At 48.0% G+C, this 23,677-nt stretch overlaps 1 protein-coding gene across 4 annotated transcripts in view; it reads left to right on the forward strand.

Annotated features, from left to right (window-relative positions):
- Positions 1-23,677, forward strand: part of phkb (phosphorylase kinase, beta) — a 103,483-nt gene that overhangs the window by 77,439 nt on the left and 2,367 nt on the right. For 3 of the 4 annotated variants that reach the window (XM_079997810.1, XM_079997812.1, XM_079997813.1), the window contains 15 exons: positions 2,759-2,852; positions 9,188-9,271; positions 10,519-10,623; positions 10,915-10,997; positions 11,946-12,036; positions 13,327-13,385; positions 13,852-14,014; positions 14,846-14,927; positions 15,398-15,455; positions 18,533-18,623; positions 19,991-20,196; positions 20,953-21,087; positions 22,161-22,290; positions 23,166-23,273; positions 23,363-23,494. In XM_079997810.1, the coding sequence (XP_079853936.1) occupies positions 2,759-2,852; positions 9,188-9,271; positions 10,519-10,623; positions 10,915-10,997; positions 11,946-12,036; positions 13,327-13,385; positions 13,852-14,014; positions 14,846-14,927; positions 15,398-15,455; positions 18,533-18,623; positions 19,991-20,196; positions 20,953-21,087; positions 22,161-22,290; positions 23,166-23,273; positions 23,363-23,494 (1,621 nt within the window). Of the gene's footprint in view, positions 1-2,758; positions 2,853-9,187; positions 9,272-10,518; positions 10,624-10,914; positions 10,998-11,945; positions 12,037-13,326; positions 13,386-13,851; positions 14,015-14,845; positions 14,928-15,397; positions 15,456-15,641; positions 15,733-18,532; positions 18,624-19,990; positions 20,197-20,952; positions 21,088-22,160; positions 22,291-23,165; positions 23,274-23,362; positions 23,495-23,677 lie in introns of all 4 variants that reach the window. The other variant, XM_079997811.1, reaches the window with a different exon arrangement.

Raw genomic sequence — 23,677 nt, forward strand, 5'->3', positions numbered from 1 at the left:
TTTTGATGTCGTCCAGTCAGGATTTCTACCACACCACAGCACTGAGACTGCTCTCGTGAGGGCCTGAAATGACATCCAATCGAAACACAAGACAGTGGCAGAATTTCAGTCTTAGTATTACTCGATTTGACGTCATTTCAGGCCCTCACGAGAGCAGTCTCAGTGCTGTGGTGTGGTAGAAATCCTGACTGGACGACATCAAAACAGCTGTCTTGTCCCAAGAAATTGTTAAGCTGTTGAAAAACAGATTTTTCAATGACTTCACTTAAAAACGGGAGGTTTAGTATGGGCCTACAATTGTTAATTAGTGAGGCGTCTAGATTGTTGTTTTTTAAGAGTGGCTTGATGACGGCTGTTTTCAGGGCCTCTGGGAAGAAACCTGAGAAGAGACATGTTGGCAATTTGAAGATGATCCGAGGTTTTCCCTGGCTTTTTCAAAAAGGTTTCAAATTGCATATTTGAAACATTTTTGAAAAGGCCCGTTGGCAAAATATCAAGGCAGCAAGAGGAGGATTTGCGGTTGTATAATGTCCTCAAAGTTTTAATGCTTGATCGGATCAAATTGTGTTGTGGTATTTCAATTGATTTTTAGTTGACACACATATCCTGTACCTGATATGGCAGCACTGACTGCATGTCTAATTCAAAATTTTGTCGGTGAAGAAGGAGGCAAATTCATTGCAGGCCCAGGTGGATAGAAGTTCAGAGGCTACTGACACCGGAGGGTTGGTTTGCCTGTCGACAGTAGAGAACAAGGCACGTACGTGATTATTGTTTTTGGCGATGATGTCAGAGAAAAAAGAGCGCCTTGCATTTCTCTTTTCCAAATTATAAATGCAAAGTCTCTCTTTGTAGAAGTCATAATGAACGTGAAGATTTGTCTTTCGCCACCTGCACCTTTTTTTCTATCCCTACCAGCGTGGTGTTTCTCCATAGAGATGTTTTTTTCTTACCAGAGACCACTTCACCCTCCTGGGTGCAATGGCATCAATGACATATGTCATTGTAGATCATATCAACGTACAAGTTGAAATGATCTACAAGCTCATTGACTGAGACCCAAGAGAGGGCAGGTGTGGAAGAGACTCTGAATACATTTTTCACTGGTGTGTTCAGTGATAGATCTTTTGTGATTACCTCTGTTTGAACATTTATGTGCATGGTGATAGTACTCTCAAAGAAAACTCAGGGTTGACCAGATTGAGCAACATCCCTCACCACAACCTTAGAAATGTTCAGACCTGCGTAACTGATTAAAATGGCTGAGGAGGCAGAGTCTTTGGTTCGCCTCCATTCTTATTGGCTGTTGATAATTCCCTGACTCGTGAAGGTAATTGAACTTTATACACAGAGGTCACATATCCTCACACAAGACTACGTTAAAAACAATCAATCATTTCACAACATAAACTCTTGTGACAATGTTTACATAAAAACAAATACAATTAAAACAAAACACATGGTTCAGGCATCAGTCATCTTTCACAACCATTCTCAGTAACAAAACATTCGTGACTAATGAACTACTAAGACGATTCCTAACTATAACGACATAATTTCAACACTTAAAAAAAAACATAAAATCATAATCCTTAATCTGATTATATCACACACACAAAGCTGACATAATAATGGTGGTGGTCGCAGTTTCCTGGTTGAACACCAAATGGTAACCTGGCAACATGAAAGTTTATGCATTTAAACAGTATTATTGGTAATCATCGGGCGTCATTTCATTTCACTGCATATATTTTATGTATGACCGTATGTATATGAATGTGACAAATAATCTCTTGAGCTTGAACTTGAACTTTGCGTCGACTTTACGTCGTCTCGTGATGAGAGTTGGATCATTCATCATAGAAACATCCGCAGAAATAATGTAACTTCACCTACTGACGAATTTGACATTGGTTCACATTGATTCGGACTTCGGCTTAACACAGAGGAAAGTTTGCAGATGCAAATTATCCAGGTGGGTCTTTCATTTTATGACCTGGCCTAGAACACCAGGGGTTCTTAATGGGGTTTGGATCAAATGAAAGAATGCTGTTTCCATGTGGAGAAAGAGAGAGGGGAAACAGAGGGGGTTAGTTGGTTCAATCTCAGCCCGGGATCACGAACAGGGCCATTTGGCTCTTCTGACTCTCTCTGAGTTTGGCCTCCTGGGGTGAAAATCCACATCCCTGTCTGGGAAGCGTCTACAAGGGGCATTTTCATTGGTTTGGAAATGCAGATCCGGTGGTCTCATCAAGGTTTGTACCAACTGCTGTTGCTCTGAAGTCTATCCCTGCTGTGTGCCACTACAAAAGCAAAAACAAAACAATTTGAACAGGAATTCACGATCTGAAAAAAACTGGTAGTTGCGGGAAAATATAGTGAAATTTTAAACCAAAAAGCCTTCTGTGGACTCAGATCTAGAGTGTTCATCAGCCAGTGGTGATTACCCAAGGTCCTCCACTGGGATTTGAGTGTGGAGAGCGATGGAATGAAATCTCAGTTCTGCGATGTAGGACGGGCAAGAGGGGTTTCATCTCCTAAACAGCAGGGTCGACAGAAATTGCCATGAAAATTGCCATATTCTGCTGGTGTGTGCGTGTGTGTGCGTGTGTGCGTGTGTGCGTGCGTGTGTGCGTGCGTGCGTGCGTGCGTGCGTGTGTGCGTGTGTGCGTGTGTGCGTGTGTGCGTGTGTGCGTGTGTGCGTGTGTGTGTGTGTGTGTGCGTGTGTGCGTGTGTGCGTGTGTGTGTGTGTCCACAGACTGCAGGTGTTCTTAAACACATATGGCATCCAGACCCAGACGCCCCAACAGGTGGAGCCCATTCAAATCTGGCCCCAGAAGGAGCTGGTCAAGGTAACGGAGCACACATGTCAGACATTGTGTACAGATGCCTACATTGACGCACACACTATTTAGTATTTAGCACTGGCCAGTCGTAATCCACAATTTTCTTAGGTGGGGAAAGACTGCCATAGCCAGCTAATCTGGTGGGTAACAACTCATGGGCTACTAAAGCCTGCTAATCCTCCCAGCAACAGCGTTGATTCAAAGTTACAGGCTTGTAAGAAAACAATCTCTATCTCTTTGATTGTTTAGTGTGTTTGTTTAGTAGTTTTCATGATAATAAATCCATCTTGGAGAGCCGCGGGGCTGTTGACAGCACAGATGTCCCGCTTATATCATAGTGACTACACCATGTTTAAAATTCCGTGTCGGTTTTGCCCGACGCTTGCATTACAGTCAATGCAGTTAAACGTTCCAACAGGTGAAATGTGGCACATCGTGGAACAAAACAACTTTTAATTTGTTAAACGCTGTGTGGTCTTTTTAAGAGCATAAAACTGAACAGGGGCCTCAGTTTGCCGAAAACAAGACCACGCCGCCGCTCCAGGGGGAAACACACAGGCTCTTATCCAAAGTACATTTTCCATTAGTTTGCTTGTCATTGGCAGTCAACAAACAAACTGCACGTCACAGTCATCGTCAGCAAAGCTTTGAACAAGACCCACAACAGTCACACGGTGAGATGAGGAAGTTGACAAAAACGCAACACACACTCAGCGACGCACACACACACAAGCACCTTAACTCGCTCACGTGCATGCACAGTTTTCACTCGCGCCTCCATTGATAAGACAACGGGGCTTTGATGAAGGCGTGATTAGTCTCATTCCACCAGCCTTTGGCACTGTGACGTGGCTCTGGCATGTCAGCACCGGCGAACAGATTTTTCTCTGACAAGGGGGACGGCGGCGAGTAATCATAAATCCTATATTAAAGGGGAGCTATTGGAGGGTAAGAAACCAAGGCGGACTACTGGCACTCCCGCACTACAAGGATCAATAAGACAGTTAGCTAGATTAGTTTTCAGCAGCCTGCTATCAATATGCCAGCAGAGGTAGGCTCAGCCGATCTATCTGCCTGTCAGTCCTAAATCTGCCGTTAAGACCCCCCCTCCCCCTTTCCTCGATCGCCCCATCAGTCAAAGCCGGAGTAGCAGGTTGGGTGAAACGATTGATTAGCCGACTAGGTGAATGTTCGCGTTGATTGATCAGCTGACTGGTAAAGCCGTCACTCTGTCATTTCGGCAAAACAGCCGATGCATTTACTGGATGTTTACCGACTCCGCCCACCAGCGGCGTGCGAGACTGGGGAAAGTCCAGTGATGTGTGCGGGAGCGACTGATGGTGACGAGCGAGCGGTGGTTATAGTCCAGTTCACCAAATTCAAATCTCTCTTCACACAGTTCGACGTTGGTTTTCAACATTTTCTCAGTGGAACAAACAAACCTTCTATTCTTCAAATACAGTCCATTATCCGACTTGTGAGACGCATGCGTTTTTTATGTTTTCATCAGGACTTTGATTGCTTTCAAACGGTCCTCTCAGATTTTTCATTTCTTCCGGCTTAAGCTTTCAAATGCTAATGGTCTAAGTATAAGGTGCAGGGATAAAAGGAGGGCTGTTGTTTTTTTGGTGGTGGCGCAGCTCTGCCTTTTAATCCATGTTCGTGGGGCTCTGCGTTGTTAAATGTGGATCTCGTGGTACCCAAATGCGGTAAACATGAAAGTACTTACTTTCGGGGCAGTCTGTGATCCTCGCTAAGTCGCCCACGTTATAGTGCAGGTGTGGTTCGACAGCTACCGGATTGATACGCCACCATAGAGATTCCCAGCAGATGTTGTTCGAGTCAATCTCTCCCTTTTCCCTCCTCATGCGCCTCCTGCCTCCTGCGGTGCTTCTTGTTCGTGGTCGAACCCTAAAAACCGAAGTTTCTGAGGTTGCTCTTGTCACTAAACAGGCCTTTCTCGATCTTCACTCGTCTTCAAGTCTGTTGTTCCAATCCGACTCAGCCTGTCCACCGCAAACCCCCCGCTGTGAGCCAAATCTATATATTATATCTCCTTCAGCTTGTTCCATGTGGAGGAGGCAGTGTATGACAAAGAAAGGAATTTGACCCCTCAACAGCGATGTTATTATCCTCCATCAGAGGTGCTTTCAGGGCCATACAGTGTGGAAAGTGCCTTTGTGTCCCCTGGACTAGAAAGGGCGCTCCGTCTGATCTCAGTACACACACGACACAGTAATCAGTACACACACGGCACAGTACCAGTACACACACGACACACACAACACAGTTCACACGACAGAGTACACACGACACACACAACACAGTTCACGCGACACACACAACACAGTTCACACGACACAGTACACACGACACACACAACCAGTACACCCGACACACACAACACAGTTCACACGACACAGTACACACGACACAGTACACGGTACACACACGACACACGACAGAGTTACACAGTACACACTACACACGACACAGAGCACGCGACCCACAGCGCACACGACACGGTCCATTCCCACTCCGAAAGAAAGTCCGACCCGCCAAACGCTTACCGAGCCCGTCTGTTTGCCTGTTGTTCTAGAGCCCGAAAGGCTCCGTTTGTTTCGCTGCTCGAGCACAAACGTTACCCACTCCTCCTCCCTTGCTCGCCAACCTGCTGTTTGGTAGGCGTAGGCTAATGCATGTAAGCATGTATGTACGCTCGTGCTTTTTCCTTTGCCGCGACATCGTCCCGGATCTCACGGTCTCTCTCCCCCTCTACTCCGTCCTTAACCGCCGACTCGCCCACTACTAAGTGACCGTGTACACCACCACCCCCATACCCCCCCCCCCCGGAGGCTAGCCATCTGCTTTGACTGCTGTCAGATCTTTTGTGCCTCATTCCTCTATTCGCCTCGCCCCGCTCTGCGGTGCCTCAGCTCCTTGAGATGGGATGTGCAGTCATGGATCCCGGAGGGGAGGGGAGGGGAGGGCGGGGCAGGGCAGCACGTTGAATATTGAATTAAGACACCGGACAGACCGTCCATCCTCCGCAGAATCAGTTCATCTCTGACGTGCCGCCTCCCTCCCGCTTCGCCGGATTCGCCCGCCCCGCTGTCGTTCTCCGCAGACGTCTCATCGCGTCGTCAACCTGCGGTGTAACGGTGCGGTTCGACCCCCCCCCCCCCCCCCCCCCCGCGCGTGGCTCGGCTGGCATGTGAGCCGCGGATCAATTGCGAACTTGAGCCGCGGCCGTGAGACACAGTTTTACTGCCGCCGCCTTACTTTTCAAAGTCATAATTCCATAAGTCTGGAAGCGGAGTGAAAAGAAGATGAAGACAGACGCTGCTGTTTTACCCTGAAGCGCCGGTGGTGCGCCGCTCTGCGTCGCTGCTACGTCACAACCTGCCGCGACGCAAACATCGTCGCTATGCGCCTCCGCCATATCGGAGCGGTCAAGATCCGCTACTAAACAACATACGAAGGTACAGTGTGCATTGAGAGACGCAGTCTCCTCTACAAAATCGACTGCAACTCGCTTAATTCTGAACTGGTTTTCACGAAAATTTAGTTTTTTTATAAACGTGAGAAATTGAAGAGGATTACTCATGGAATTAAATCCAGTTACTGGGGACGGATCTTATCATATTTTTTCATTCACTACCATGTTTCGAGGAAGACGATACTGTGTCATGCATGCCTCAGATTGCACTTTAAATTAACAATTGATCTTCGAATATTTTTTATATTTTAAGATTTTATTAAAAAATTGGACATCTTGTAAGTTGTTTTCATTTAAGACCATGTGCAAAAGTTCCTTGCTCTAACTGTTTTACAGAATAAATGGAAAGCAAAGTTGAAGTCTTCATTTATTTTTTTGATTCTTTGCGGATACGAAACACGATCCGATCCGTGACTCAACATCGAGACACGATCCGAGTGAGTTTTGTGATCCGTTGCACCCCTGTGTCAACCCAACCTTCCATGGGAGGTTTTGTACCTGTCAATGGAAAAAATGTTTAAGGCTAACTCTTCGAAACGAATCATGTCTATCGTGTCCATCAGGAAGTCAGTGATCCACCTGCAGGTAGGGATCAGGCACGCGCAGCTGGGATAGTTTGTCCTGGAGAAGAGCTGGGGCGATGGTGTTGACTTCCGGGAGCTGAAGTCCACAAACAGGTTCCTGACGTAGGTGTCGGGGGAGTCTGCAAAACTTAGTCTACAGACCTGGCTGGTTCTGTAGACGAACTGCATCGGGTCGAGGAGGGGGTTGCTGATGTCCTGGGGATGTTTCAGCATGAGGCGCTGGAAGGTCTTCGTTACCACGGAGGCCAGAGCGACTGATCTGTAGCCATTAAGGCCTGTGATCCTCGGCTTTTTGGGAACAGGGATGGTGGTGGGTCTTCTGAAGCACGCAGGTACGATACTTTCAATCATGGAGGTGTTAGAGATGTCCGTGAACACTGGCCACAGTTGGGCTGCAAAGTGCTCTGCTGTAGAGGGGGAAACAGCGTCCGCTCCGGCTGCCTTGCGGGGGTCCTGTCTCTTGAAGAGATAATTAACACCTCTCTCCAGGACGGAGAGAGGTGAGATGAGGCGGCTGTCTGGGTCCGTATCTACGCCCGGGCCCGACTGCGTGGTAAGGCCTTTGCTCTTTGCCGCCTGTACAGACGTGCTGTTGGGCTGCAGACAGTAGGAATGAGTCAGGGCTGAAAGGTTCTTTGATAGGCTGCCTGTGTGCTGCTCACTTTTCTTCATTGGTATTCTGCAGACAGGAAGTGTTGAGTGCAGAGGTCCTCCCAACCTCTCTATTTCCCTCCTCTGGGTCTTGTCCTTGGCTCTTAGGGCAGCCGGATTAGCCATACCAATTAATCCTCAATTACCACTTCTTTTTTTACCTAAACTCCGCTGTCTATACTGTGGTTTTTTGGGGGTTTTTTTGTGTGTGTTTTGTCCTGGTCACTTATTGGTCGCCTCGTTGGCTTTCTCACAGTGTTTCTTTTACTGTGCGTGTGTGTGTGCGTGCGTGCGTGCGTGCGTGCGCGCTCGCGCGTGCGTGCTTTTTCTGCACACATGCAGCGCACAGCACCACCCTCTGTTTGACTCCAGGTACTGAGCCCTGAGAATGCACCATAGAACGCTTGATGGAGGCAGATTTTCTGTCTCTCTTTCCACTGCTCATATTGACAGGAAGGTGCGGGATGTCTATCTGATTTCCCCTGGCTAACAGTCACTAATACTGGGGTACAAAACCACTTAAATATGTACAAACAGCCACACGTCACCTTGTACCATTAAAAAAATATATGGTTTTTTTCTCTCTCTCTCTCTCTCTCTCTCTCTCTCTCTCTCTCTCTCTCTCTCTGTCTGTCTGTCTCTCTGTCTCTCTTTTCTCATTGATCTCTTTGCATTTTTTAAATCGGGTGCATTCTGACAGCCAGCAAAGTGCTGACCTGCTCCAGAATTTACATTTAGCACAGTTCAGAGGAACAGTCTCTGATGTGCCACGGCCTGTCTTCACTACTGCTCTAGCACAGGCTAATAAGGTTATATATGCAAATTTGAGTTATTGGAATTTAGTCCAAACGAGAATCCCCAAAGATATATTTATTCTACATTCAAAGCAGATTTACAGCAGACAAATGACTGTTCATATGCACCCACGTTCATTGCAGCATTTTTTTTTTCATTTATGACTGTCTGTCTGACTGTATTAAATCTAGTTTTTGCAGCCCTCTGTACCGACAAAAATACAAAACCCGGTTCTGCTACCTCTTCAAAAAGATCTGTAAATCAGTGAGTGCACGTAAAAGGTTGTGGTTGGGGGGGTGGGTAATGGATGCTTGTAACAAGACCTTAAATCTCAGGTCTGTGCCGTAGCGGGTCAATGCAGCTAGTGCCAGAGCCTTCCCGGTGCCGGCGCCCGTGGGGTGTGCTCAGGTCGCTAAGGAGAGCCGCTGATGGCAGCGCAGGGACCCTTCATTATCCCTGTCTCATGACAGCTAATATCCGACGGCAATTCTGCCTCCATGGAAGTAATTTCAGATTATGCTCAGCCACAACAGAATTTCCTCACCGGGATAGTGAGATTATCGACCTGCAGGTGGGTACGTAATGAAAACTACACCATACCTGCCTGGCATCTCAAATGGAAAATTATGCCTTTTACTTTTTTTTTTTTGTTGACATTCTGACAAGGCGACGCTGAAAGGAACACCAGGAGCACACATCAACAAGTGGATTTCTGCCCTGTCGGATTTCAAATGAAAAGGCAACAGTATCAGAGATGCTGTGCAGTGTTAATGCTGATCCTAGAGAATGTGTGTGTGTGTGTCTTCCCACAGGCATACCGTTTTCTGGCTGTCAATAAGAAGCTGGGGCTGAGTGGGCGTCCGGAGAGGCCGGTGGGCTGCATTGGAACCTGCAAGGTATAAGCATACTTGCACTCACACACACACACACACACACACATACATACACACACACACACACACACACACACACACACACACACACACACACACACACACACACACACACACACACACACACACACACACACACACGCACGAGCAGCCCCTATGCACAGGTCACGGATGACCGCAATTATACAGCCCACATATTGACCTGTATAAATTTACCGGCACTCCATCGGGCTCACGTCGAGCTGAGAAGCACACGGAGGGAAGATGTTTGTCCGTCTCAGTCCCAGAGGTTTGCTGCTTCCCTTTCCACAGCCTCATAGAAACACACTCGCAGTCACTCACAGAGGATCAACAATTCCACCAATTCTATCGGCTTTCTGCAATTTTGCTGCTTTTAGGCTGCCTCGGTGTGTTTGTGTGTGTGTGTGTGTGTGTGTTTGTGTGTGTGTGTGTGCGTGTGTGTGTGCGTGCGTGTTTGACGCAACATGTTCATCCTTAATTTATTAAGTGGATGAAATGTTAATTTCAGGCGTCAATAAAAATCATGAATTGCCTTTTTCTATTGATGTAGATCCTTGAAAGAAAAAATCGAACTTACTTTTTTATTTCTGTCACACGCCTCCATGTGTTATGCAGGTATTTGCATCCTCATCCTGTGGATTTGAACTTCTTTGCATATATGAAATTATAAAATGGAGTAGAGTAGAATAGGTGTGTCACTGTCGACTGCAGCCGTTTGCTCCGCAGGGTGTTTAAAAAGTGACACAGTATAAGTCAAAATAAAATACATCCCAACTCAATGAAATTAGCACCATAAAAGACCCGATGACCCACAGTGCAATAAATAACAGACCAACACCAAACACAGAAATGACATCATGGAGCATGTGAGCAGCAAGATGGACTGGAATTATGATGAATGAAGGAGTTTTTAAAGTCTAGTATGAAATAAAAATGTCAAATGGTAACAATGATGCCGTGCTTTTACCGTGCCAGGTCACATTTGACGTGTGTGTGTGTGTGTGTGTGGGTGTGGGTGTGGGTGTGGGTGTGTGTAAAGAAATTGTGTAGCTGATGCATCTGTCTCTGGTCTGGAATGATGACTAGTTTTATGAGCAGTGCAGAATAATGTGTACATGGCTCCTTGTGAGTGATCTGTCTTCTAATGCAAGTGTGTGTGTGTGTGTGTGTGTGTGTGTGTGTGTGTGTGCGCGTGTGCGTGTGTGCGTGTGTGTGTTGCATCCTTCCAGATTTATCGCATCCTGGGCAAGACGGTGGTGTGCTACCCAATAGTATTTGATCTGAGCGACTTCTACTTGTCCCAGGATGTCATGCTGCTTATTGATGACATCAAGGTGAGATGGGGTTCAATATTTTTTACATAAACTGTATATAGATGCACATGAAATATGCTCCACTCAGTGAAACAAGCACACGTGGATCCATCGCTCTGAACACGAGCATCAGTCTTTTTTTCGTCCTTATCGAGTCACTCATCGAATCGATTGAAAACAGCAACAAAAAAATACAGTTTTTAAGCCGTTGTTCATACACTTGAAAAAGCCAAAAGGACGTTGTCGTAGCGTCTGTGCTGGCATGTCACTCCCCGCTCTCACCGGAGGCTCCGTGTCTCCATTATCCCCCAGAATGCCCTGCAGTTCATCAAGCAGTGCTGGAAGATGCAGGGACGTCCTCTCTTCCTGGTTCTCATTCGGGAGGATAACATCAAGTAATTTCTCTCTTTTTCCATCCCATAATGTCACGCTGCTCCGTACCTTTTTAACGATGCTTGCCAGCTCATTTGCTCCGTTTCTCGGTGGCCAGTGAACCCTGAGGCAATTAAGTTCCTTTCTTTGTTTAAAGTGGTAATCCGCAGCATCGTCTGTGTTGGGTAGATTACAATACAAGTCCCAGGATTCCATTAGAAAGGACGCGGTTCACCCTCCTCTCTGCCCTGAGGCGGCCACTTATATATATATTATAAATATAATTTTATATTATATATTATTTTTGCTGTTCTTTTTTCCAGATGTTAATCGTCCTTATGGACAGTTTCCTGATCATAACTAGCTACGATTGTTTAACAACTTCACTGCGCCTCCCTTTCACTTGTTGCACCTTCTTTACATTGTTGCCGGGAAAGGCGGACCCTGCCACCGGCGGTGGATTAAGGATGTAGAGGAGCACACGCATAGTGCAGACACATTGAATGCCCGTTTCGTGAGAAGTGTTCGCTAAATAAATATAGGGTAAATATGAAAAATTTCATTTAATTATTTTTATCTTTATTTTTTAAATAATCTTACGGATTACCACTCAATTTAAGTTATTTATTATTCTCTCTTTCTCTCTGTCACGTTGTACAGCAGACAGGTGCCACAGTATTCGGCCGTTCAATCAGAGGGGTAATACCTGTCGTTTGTATCGCTGGAGCGCGGCTGTGAGGCTGATTGCCGCGGTATTGAGCCCAGCGAGCCGCAAGTAAAATGTGTTCCGGCTGCTTACACAGCCGCTCGCCCACCGCGCCGCGGCGGCCAGCGCGGTCAATGAGGTTCCCGCCGCGGACGCTCGATCGCCATTTGCTCGCTATTGATCGCTATGGCGAAACTGCGCCGCGGAGAGGGGGCACGCGTGGAAGGGGCGGCCGACGTGTCTTACCCTCCGTCCTTTCCACCAGGGGGAGCCGCTTCAACCCCGTGCTGGACATGCTGGCCTCCTTCAAGAAGGGAAACATCGGCGGGGTCAAGGTTCACGTGGACAGACTCCAGGTGGGCTTCCAAAGTGGGGAGCGAGTTCGTCCGTCCTCCATTCTGTTCTCTGTCTGTCCTTCTTCCGCTCCGTCTTTCCTATGCCTCCCTCACCCCCCGCGCTGCCTCTCTTTTGCGTGGCTTCTCCCTCCCTCTCCTCCTGTCTTGCTGTCCCTCGCCGTCGTTTTGAAACACGCGCGCGCCGCCGTCTTGCGTGGAAGCGGAGTGGCTGCTTCACAAAGGCCCTGATGAGCGGCGCCAGTCCTGTCTTCAACAGCAAATAAGGTTTGGATGCTTAAAGGACAATAGTCACTGATTCAGCGCCCGCGCGTCCGTCCGTCGGGTCGGAGGCTAATCAACATATGAATCGCTTTCTTCAGACACTCGGAGGCCGTGTATTATGGGATGCGTTTGCGACCGTGACCACGGCGCCCTGCTCCGCGCTGAGGCGAGGCGACGTTCGGGTGGAGAGGGGGGAAGCCTCACGGGGTCGGTTCACGGTCTAAACGTTTTTAACTTTCCCCTCCCTTGACTCTTGACGGGTAACTGCCCCGAGGCCCGAAGCCACGGGAAGAAATGTAAAACCGCGTTCGTTTGGGCGGTTTTTTTTTTGTTGTTTTTTTTCCTCCTTCCTCCTCCTCCTTTTCCCCTTTTCCGTCTCCTCCTGTTAATATTCTCGCCGTCCCGATGAACTCTGCTGCAGCTGTAAAAGAAAAAGAAAAACACAACGTGGCCGAGCAGCGCGGCTCTCACCTCCCTTCCCGTTTCCTCCCTTTGGTTCGACTTGGGTGAGAGCGGCTAACATCGCACTGCGTTTCCGCGCTGTGTTGCTTTTGTGAACAGCGGCTCCATTATCCTCCCCCGTCCCGCCTCCGCCCTCCCTCGCCCTCCCCCACCTGCCCCCCGCCTCCCCCTGGTTGCTGCCCCCCCCCCCCTCCCCCGACCCCCACCCCCCATGTCTCGGCAGACATCCACATTCATTAACTTTGAGGCGGTGAGGGGGGGAGGGGTTGCCCCGCCCGCCGCTGCCTTCCCCATTAGGCGTCAGCAGTTTCCCGCGCCCGTCGCGGCTGCGTACGCGTCGCACGGCAGCTGACAAATTCACCTCCAGGGATTTGGAAGTAATAACTCCGGGGAAACATTTGATCCCATTCGGTGTCGGCGCCGCTCTTTAGGAGTCCAACTTCCTGCTCGCACTCTTGAGTGCGCGCGGAGCGCCGAGCGTGCAAAGCTGCACTATCCACACGCGCTGAGGGGCTTCTGCGGCGCGCGAGGCGGTGAAATCAGCGTGCTGGTGTGAAACCTTTTCAGACGCTGATCTCGGGCGCGGTGGTGGAGCAGCTGGACTTCCTGCGCGTCAACGAGGCCGAGTAAGAAGCCGCTCCTCTGCCCCCTTCACAACCTTTGAAAATGCCATCGCTCGCCGCACCAGAGGGAGGCTGCCTCGCCAGGGCAGCGTCATGTCACCTAAAAATGAGTTGCAATAACAAATCTACAGAAAGTAATGAACGGAAGATGAGCTTAAATCTGCAGGCTACACACAGCCTGTTTATAAATGTATGAACGACTGTACACCAAACAAACTGCTGTTAAAGGACGTGTGATCATTTTTTTCTATTATTCGATGAATTTAAACATAAGATGACAGTAATATAAGGCAGTAAAGTAGAACATGAAGGTAAATGTTCAGAAAGTAATCTGAACCCGCTGGTCGTCTTCAAAATGTTTGGTGTGTGTGTGTGTGTGTGTGTGTGTACGGCGTGCGTGCGTGCGTGCATGTGTGTGTTTCTGTGCGTGTACATTTCTGTGCGTGCGTGTGCGCGCATGTTTATAAAGGATCCCAGAGTTCAAGAGCTTTGAGGAGCTGGAGCTTCCCAAACACTCCAAGGTGAAGCGTCAGAGCAGCACCCCCAACGCCTCGGACCTGGAACAGCAGCCGGAGATCGACATGGAGGAGTGGAGGCAGCGCCCCACCCACGAGGTCCTGCAGAAGTTCTATGTGAGTTCAAATGCACTGGAGTGTTCCTCTGCGGGAGCGTGTTTGGCGCCGGGCACCGCTGCTTTTTCCTTTTTTCAAATTCAAACACAAATTTGTTTTTTTGCGGTATTTTATATAGTCCCGCCTCCCTTAAAAAGATGTTCAGATCCGCGTTTTGTACTACGCCCTCGTGTCAGGTGAGGTTTCAATAACAATACAGTCCTGGGTAAATATTTGTGGCCTTTTCTAAATAGTTGCTGTACAGTAAGTGCATCACTTCAATATCACCTTCTTGTGGTGTGCCACCATCTTCTTATCTGTGTGTAATATTTTAGATATGTAGTAAACACACAACGTTACACAATTTGAAACCGGTGATGACACTGTGGTGCAGCACATAGCGCTTAAATTTAGCAATTTAACAATTAGAAAGATGAACTATTTCTTCTTAAATAAGTCAAACTGCTGTGGCATCGTTTTAGCTTTGCCTGAAATTGCCCAAAAAAAACATTGAGCTGGAAGGTCCAGCGTGGAGAAAAGCTTGGACTGCTCCGGGAACGGGACCTCCCTGTGGACAACGTTATCACATGCAATGTATGTGCAGCCCTGAGGGCAGCCATTGTGCAGTTTTCATGTTGAGTTTCTGCCTCTCTCTCTCTCTCTCTCTCTCTCCCTCTCTCTCTCTCTCTCTCTCTCTCTCTCCCCCTCTTTCTCTCTCTCTCTCTCTCTCTTTCTCTCTCTCTCTCTCCCTCCCTCTTTCTCTCTCTCTCTCTCTCTCTCTCTCTCTCTCTCTCTCTCTCTCTCTCTTTCTCTCCCTCTCTCTCCCCCCCTCTCTCCCTCTCCCTGCACCAGGACTGTGAGTGTCTGGCCAGCCAGGCTCAGCTGGCGGTCGTCCTCCTCAGAAGAGAAGGACCACAGTTCCTGGATAAAGACGGTGAGAACGCGGTGGACGGAGGGGGAGTCCTCAGCTCCAAACACTCGTTCTCGTCGTCGTCCATCTCTTTAGTTTAACTGGTTATGACTTGTTTGTTTCCACACCGTCGGCCAGAAGAGGTTATCACCAGCGGTCTACGATGCTGCTGAGGACTCTGTGTTTTCCATCCCCGTTATAGACGTCGCACAGCAGCTTTTGTTGCTCCACCCTTTACTCCCATAGATAATCTCCTCAGCACTAGTACTAGTTAGGCAGCGTTTACACACCACCCGAAACCTGTTACAGGTCACCCAGTTAAATTGTGATAATAACACAGCGTTGCCGCAGTCCGGACAGTGCTTGGTTTTCGTACTTCTACTTTGCGTGCGCTGTTTTACTCTTCTGCGTAACCTTTGTCCCGATGTCGTCATCCCTCCGCCCGTCGAGCCTCATGTGGTTGGATGTGAACGAGCGTTCTCCTGTGATTCCAGAAAACCTGATGGAGGAGCTGGAGAGAGTTTATAGAAGAGCTGGAAGCAGGAAGCTTTGGTCAGACGCACACACACACACACACACACACACACCTTCTCTGTTATTAACAGTAAATAATTGTTTTAATTATATTATATTATAGTCCCCAGAGCGTTTTCTCTCCCCCTCTGTCGTTGTTATTTTCTCCTCTTGCCTTGTACAATTTAACGGCGTTGTGACTCCCATTAAATGTGGCTACAATAGGCTGGCGGTGCGCCACGCCGCGGCCATTGTCAAGAAGTTTGCCAGCTCCATAGCGCCTCACATCACCACCCTTGTGGTGCACGGGATGCAGGTAACGCTGCAGCCAGGTGCAGTAAGGCATGCCTCGGGCCCCTTGAGCAAACTACTCAGCGGCCTAGCTTGAACGCTGTGTGAACCTGAGCCGGTGACGGCGATCCTCACTCAAAGATAATAGCGCCGTGGAGTAGATAATTACAATTGATTGGATAATAATGCACCTTATGAAGACGTTGGCCGAGGGGGAAATGATGTGCTTTTTTCTTTTTTTCCTCGTCTGTGCTTTGAGAATCAATATTTAAATGCTCGTCCGTTACAAACGATGTTTACCTTTTACCGAGCTCATTATTAAACAGGCATTAAAATTCTAAGCCTCCTCCACCTCGGATGGAAACCGCACCGACTCCCAGTCGTCGTCTTGCAGCTGCCGCTCTCTAAGTGCGTTCTGCAGCTCAGCTCGGACTTATTATCTTAATATATTCTGGGGACGTGGGGACGGGGGCTCACGCACACAGCCCTGAGTTAGGCCGAGCTAGCAGACGTGTTGGATCATATGTGTGTAACCGTCGCTTTGCCAGCCCTGCATTAACCGTTCACTGGAACTTCCGTCACCTCCCAGCGGGGGACCTTCGCTTGGCCTCCGCTTCTTTCTCAAACTGTTTTCACGAGGATGGAGCGGGCGTAGGCTCCGGTTCTCAGAAAAGCTTTGTGTGGACATTTGTGGGTTCTAGTCGCCCATCTCACCTTCTGTTTCCGCGCTTTGATTGTTTTTTTGGGGTTTGCGCAGACTGGAGCTGAGCGACGAGATAGCTCAACAACTTAGAGCCTTTTTTGGGGGGGTGGGGGGGGTGGGGGGGGTGTTTGTTAATGTAATTTATATGGCTCTGACATCGGAGAATATGATTATGGCCCAGTGATGGAAAATAATAAAAGCCAGAGGGCTTGTCTCCACCTTTCTCTGAAACAGTGTTCAATTCACAATTCAATTTCCTTTCTCATTTACCTAACACGGGCCAGGAACTGGAGCTTGAAATAGGTTCCCCAGCGAAGTATCGGAGGCTCCACTCCGCATCACACCCTATTAACATTACAGATTTGCTGCTTGAGTGTGCCAGCGAATTTCTGCAGATTTTTATCATCATTTTATCGAGACTTCCGTGTAATATGTATTCACACGGCATACAATGAAAGCCAGGACGCGCTTTAACCCATAATAACCATTTATTTACATGGGTTTATTTAAATGACTTGTTTTAATTTGCCCAGAGCTTCTGCGGGGAGCCGGTGTGTGTGTGTCTGTGTCTGTGTCTCTGTGTGTGTGTGTGTGTGTGTGTGTGTGTGTGTGCGTGTGCGTGTGCGTGGCGCTACCGTCCTGTGCACGCTACCGTGGGACGATAACCATGGTTAATGTCTGGTGCTTTCTCCTCATAGGATTCCCTGAGGCAGGAGGAGCAAGCTGGCTTCTGTTGTGAATAATGCATTCAGAAATTAGTGAACGTTAAAAAATGTCTGCATCCTTCAAAGTTAAATGGAATAAATACATTTGTGATTGTTAAAGGGGGAGCTAGAAAAACGGAGCTGGAGGGAACCGTCTCTGGAACCGAATTCGAGGGTTTTATTTGGGATGCGTGGACGACATTAGGATAAGTGCGCGTGCTGCCGCTGCTGTGCCGCAGCCTCGCCGGAAGCTTTTGTAGATTAACGCGGCCAGAAGTGTTGAAATTGATCCGCCCGATAAGAACACGATGAATAATTTAAACTGTTCTGGCTTCGTGATGTTTTTATTCAATTTTTTTCCTGCCCCTGTCGATTTTATGGGGGGGGGGTCAGATGACAACAAATCCCGGGGACAAGTCGATGCATGTCACTGACAGACGCTAATGATGTTCATCGTATTTGATTCATTAGGTGTGGCATCGAGTCAACCCTTCCAGCGTTCAAGGACCTGTTGGATAAAATAATCATATTCCTAGCTAAATGTCTGAAACCGGACTTCCTGACACACTATGTATAGTAATGTACACATTTCATATTCAATCTGTAATTTGAGCAGTATCACTAAGTTATGTCGAAGGAAAGCTTCGGCACTTTTGAAGTTCATCCCTTTTGTCCTCGTCTCGCCCCTCATGTGGTACGTGGTGGGCTTCATTCCTGCAGCGGTTCGTCCTTTTCTCCGTGCTGGCCGCGCCTCCATCCCTCCATCAGGTGCTCGACGCAAGTAACGGGGGGCAAATCAACAATCTGCATCAAGTGTAGAAAAAGCCGCGCTCCGGACGTTCCGGTTCGTGCATGTATGCTTCGTCAGATAGGAGTCATTTAACTTTCCTAATTTCTTTGATGATGTTTGCGTTTCTTCTGTTTTTTGGTCACCGCGATGCCTTCAGGCGAGGCCCAGAGTTGCCGGTAAAACTGAATTGAGCGACTGAAAACAAATGTGATTCTTCAATATAACTCCTTGAATTTGCCAAGTGAGACTTCTGTGGCGTCACGTGGGCTTTGCCTGAGATGTGGAGCAAATGTTTGCCCTCGACTCGCATCGCTGATTTGCCCCCCCCGTCACGGTGCATTGGACTCCCGATTTGACGATGGGAGGCCCGGTACGGAGGCACGGCTGGACCGCCGCGGGGATGAAACCTGCCTGCGTGCTGCACGTAAACAAAAGGGATGGACTTCAAAAATGCCAAAGCTTTCCCTTTAAGATATTAGATTTCACCGTGTTATCGGGCATATTGTCCCACCCGCCAGAGTATCGGCTCATCTTACACTCGAGGAAACAGAGCAGTGAGGCGGCCGCTCGTCCGGGTTTAGTCGCCACCCGTCGTGATCACGGTTGTGCTTGTGTTTCTGCCCATCAGGTCCGTTGTCCGTCTGGCTGCCAGTCTGTTGTCTAAGCTAGTGGACAGCCTTGCTCCCAGTATTACTAGTGTGTTAGTGCATGGCAAGCAGGTAAGTGGTCCCGCGGACGGCAGGGGGGGCATTACGGTGCGGCTCTCCCTCTTTTAAAGATCAGCGCTCCGAGGCTTTGTAGTTCGCGGCCTTTCATTTCAGTGCTTCACTGACTCAAAAGGAGAGGAGATTGGCGAAGGCGAAGGCGGCCCGGAAGCTCGTCTTGCTCCCCCTACTTCCCATAGGAAGCCGGTGTGGCGACGTCATGCGCTCATTAGCCCTGCCTGTGGCCGCGCATGCCCGCGCGTCCGTGCACGCCAGCCTCCCGCGCAGCCTGCGTCTAGACGCTCTCCACACGCCAATTAACAGCTTGTGACCGAGGAATATTTGTACGATTCCGGGGGTCTCGGAGGCGCGCCGGGGAAGCCGCGTCGAGAGTTCCTCGGAGATTAGCCGCCCCTGGAGGGCCGCCGGTTATCTCGCCTCGTTTTTTTTTTGTTTTTTTTTGTTCTTTTAAAACCCCCTCGAGAGGTTTTTTTTTTTTTTATGCATCTTATTACGCCGGAGCGGCTCAAGGTGTGAATCTGCATATAGATTGCATCCCGGCGTGGAAGGCTTTTCTCTACAAGAAAGGAGAAGGTTTAGGATTCAGGATGGGTGCCGTCACTGAGCGGGAGGAGCTCCTGTGATGTGTTGTAGTGTCGGGGGACAAACATGCATGTGTTGATTTCATTTTCCAGAGATATTGAATCTCGGCGGGGGGCGGGAGCGCCGCGACATGTGCAGCCGGTCGTACGCGTCACGAGCGTCTCCAGCTCCTCCCCGCGACGCCAGAAGTTGAGACGCACGGACGAATTTGAGCGCCTTGGTCTTCAAAGGGGCAGATTTCGACATCACAGGAGCGGGATTTTTTCGCTGAGATTAAAGGAGATAAAAGTATGCCCTCCAGTCCAACAGATAGCCGAGGTGTAATTTTCCCCGAGATTGATTTGAGCAGAAACAAAATACAAAAGGGTAATCAGAGAAACAGTGTTTCTCTCCCTCTCGCCGCCTTTTATGTGACTCTGAGAGGAGGCCAATTTAGAAAAGACGGAACAAAGTGGCTTCTAGGAATTGGACCGTGGAAGGAGCGGCTCACACTGTGCACGCGCTGCAACCGCGTGCTGCAACCGCGTGCTGCACGCACGCGCTGCACGCACGCGCTGCACACACGCACTGCACGCACGCGCTGCACGCACGCGCTGCACGCACGCGCTGCACGCACGCACACACAGACAAAGCTTCCCCCGCGCATAATAATGCTGCCACGCGGCGGCAGAGCCTCCCTTCCTCCCGGTCGCGCATGAATTCTTCCCATTTCTCCGCCTTTTTTCGACCCCCGTGTGCCCCCCCCGTGTGTCCTTACGCACGTCCTCCGTGCACGCCAGGTGACCCTGGGCCTGTTCGGCCACGAGGAGGAGGTGATCTCCAACCCGCTGTCGCCCGGAGTGATCAAGGGCATCATCTACAGGAAGTGTTGCCCCCAGGGGGGCGAGCGGGAGGCCGTGCTGCAGCAGGAGCTGGTCATCCACATTGGGTGGATCGTCTCCAACACCCCGGAGCTGTTCAGCGGCATGCTCAAGATCCGAGTCGGGTAGGAGGAGGAGGAGGAGGAGGAGGAGGAGGAGGAGGAGGGGGAGGAAGAGGAGGAGGAGGAGGAGGAGGGGGATGGGACATCAGATGCAACCACAACCACAAGTGTGGTTGTGGTTGTGGTTGCATCCACACTTGTGGTTGTGATAGTAGTAACTACAGCTTAACTACAACTACTGCTGCATTTGTGCTTTCCGCAGCGATCCTCAGAGGTGTACTCATACGTAAACCCCAGAGAAAACAATTAGGATGAGAACAGTGGGGGTGTCAGGGCGCGGTGCAAGAGATGCTTCCTGGTCTGAATCCCAGCAGTTCAGTTTCATGCGTCTGTGTCTTGGGGCCCAAACAGTGGCACGGTGGCGATACACACGGGCTACTCAAGGTTAAAATCTGCGATTAGCTGATCACCGCCCGGAGGCAAAATAACAATTGACGACTCAAACTAAATCAATATGACAAACCAATGAATGTTTGATTTGAATGTATTTTTCGTTAACCTGCTGATTTTAACTTCTATCAAATTTTGTTTTTAGAGTTAAATATTATGCATGTTTTTAAGGTGATTTATTAATGTCATCAAGACTTTTCTTTGTACTTAAGTACAACATTTAGCAATGTTTTACCTAATGTGTGCATGCGTGTGCATGTGTGTGCGTGTGTGTGTGTGTGTGTGTGTGTGTGTGTGTGTGTGTGTGTGTGCATGCGTGTGTGTGTGTGTGTGCGTGTGCGTGCGTGCGCTTGTGTGTGTGCACTCCAGCTGGATCGTCCAGGCCATGAAGCACGAGTTGAAGATCAGAGCAGGAGACATGCCGCCGCAGGACATCTACCAGCTCTCCCCCAGCGACGTCAAGCAGCTCCTGCTGGACGTGCTGCAGCCGCAGAACACCACCAGGTGCTGCCACCGCACACGTACTGCAGCACGACGAGCGCAGTTGGCTTCGAGCATGTTGGGTTTTTTGTAACTTGTTTCTCCTCACACCTGAGACGGTGTTGTGACAGTGTTGGTGTTACAGTGGAGACAGGGCACTGTTTCCGAAACGCCGCAGACAGATGTTCCGTTCTGCGTCTGAATATGAAACGTATATGTTGACGTGAACGTCGGTGTGTGAACGATAGGACTCCACACACCGACGGCTCCGCCTCTGCAGATGGAGGAGTCTGGTCACAAAGTCACGCTGCTGAGACCTAACAACGTGACTGATAGGAAATAATATTTTTGTTTTTGCTTTTCTCGTTGATGGATTTTATTCCCTCTTCGTCGCTCGTTTCCTGTTGTTGTTTGGATGCTTCGGCGAAACTGTCACAGTTTTTTTTATGTTCAACATAAAGCACTTGGCAAACTCTCTTTTTGGAGGCGTGCTGTACAAACACATGATAATAACAGTTATGATGAGGATTAGATTTGTCTGTCTCTTCTGGTTCCATTCGTCTAAATCATTATTTGCTCAGAACATCCCTTCTGTGGGTGATGAAATCAATTCACAGAAACTGTTTTTTTTTTTGTCTTTATTTAGTTTATTTAATTTATCTAGTTTATTTAGTTGATTTCATTTATTTAGTTTATTTAGTTTATTTCATTTATTGAGTTTATTTCATTTATTTAGTTTATTTTTGTTTATTTCATGTATTTAGTTTATTTAGTTTATTGAGTTGATTTCATTTATTTAGTTTATTTCATTTATTTAGTTTATTTTTGTTTATTTCATGTATTTAGTTTATTTCGTTTATTTCATTTATTTAGTTTATTTCATTTATTTAGTTTATTTTTGTTTATTTCATGGATTTAGTTTATTTAGTTTATTTCATTTATTTAGTTTTTTTTTTAATTTCATGTATTTAGTTTATTTAGTTTATATCATTTATTTCGTTTATTTTTGTTTAATTCATGTATTTAGTTTATTTCGTTTATTTAGTTTATTTTCCACTCTGGAATCCAGCGCCCGATCCATTTGTTTTGTCCCTCAGGTCCTGGTTGAACAGGCGTCAGATCGATGGCTCTCTGAACAGAACTCCTCTGGGCTTCTACGACCGCGTGTGGCAGATCCTGGAGAGGACGCCCAACGGCATCGTGGTGGCGGGGACACACCTCCCGCAGGTACCGGCCTCCGCCCGAAAATACTGCTGAGGAGCTGATCCGGGGTCATGACAAGTGGAGTCTAGAAACCAGGGCTTTATCACATTATGTTGCACAAATGAGTAGATCATTTGTGTATTGAAGAATATGCAGTAAAAGTCAATAATTCATCGTGTATATAAGAATATACAAGTCTGAATACATATACTGTATGTCATACAGTATCTCTTCCATCTCATCACACAGCATATTCTACTGTATATCTCACAATTTAACCAGTATCACATTAAGTTGGGGATATAAGTCAATAATTCACATTTATAAGAATACCATATATAAGTAATTAAATCATATATAAGACTATATAAGTCATTAAGTTGTGTATATAAGAATATATAACTCATTAACTCATGTTTATATAACAATATAGAGTATATGTATGCATATACTCTATATTGATATTTGACACATGTCACAGTTTGATTGTGATTCTAGAGTTTTTACGTTTTCATAATAAAACTTATGGAAGTTCCTGTTTACCTCTTTTGGATACGAGAGTAAAGAAATAGCTGAGTTGTTTCTTTTTAGTTTTTTTCATCATTATTTCTTGGCATCTGGAGTTTAAAGAGTGCAAGAGTGCAAAGAGTGCATGCAGGGATGTGGCCAAGCAATGTGCGAAACTATACGTACAACTTCTATCGCTCACACGTAAACAGATACCATGTAAATATCCATCCAGGGCCCTTCCCAATGAAAAGAAAGTGCCAAAACAATGTGTAACAGTCATTTGTTTCACATCCCTAGTGAGTCAAAGTCCATTTGAAAGGCGGTTTAACGCGGCAGCTTTGCTCATTCCCAGAGGTTCCTCTTGACGCGTTTGAGTTGTGTGTGTGCAGCAACCCACGCTGTCGGACATGACCATGTATGAGATGAACTTCTCGCTGCTGGTGGAGGACACCCTGAAGAGCATCGTCCTGCCCGAGTACCGGCAGATCATCGTGGAGGTGGGGCGGTGCGCCTGGGGTGGCTGGGGTATGATGTCATGTGATATGGGGTGGCTTCATGGCGCCGTCGCCCCCTCCTCTGTGCGCAGCTCCTCATGGTGGTGTCCATCGTGCTGGAGAGGAACCCGGAGCTGGAGTTCGGTGAGAAGGTGGACCTGGACCGTCTGGTGGAGGAGGCCTTCACGGACTTCCAGCGCGACCGCAGTCCGGCAGAGAAGCAGGTTCGGAGGCGGCGCTTGGAACCCCCCCCCCCCCCCCCGGCGTTTCCCTAAACATGTCCAGGAAATACGATCAATTACCTTTTTAGCGTAAAGTGACAACTTTAATAAACCTTTAATTTGATTGAACTGCTATGAAAGTTTGCCCATTGAAATACACCGCTCCTTTAATTCAAACTAATTTGG

Source organism: Zeus faber, assembly GCF_960531495.2.
Source record: "Zeus faber genome assembly, chromosome: 3".
NCBI classification, from domain to species: Eukaryota; Metazoa; Chordata; class Actinopteri; order Zeiformes; family Zeidae; genus Zeus; species Zeus faber.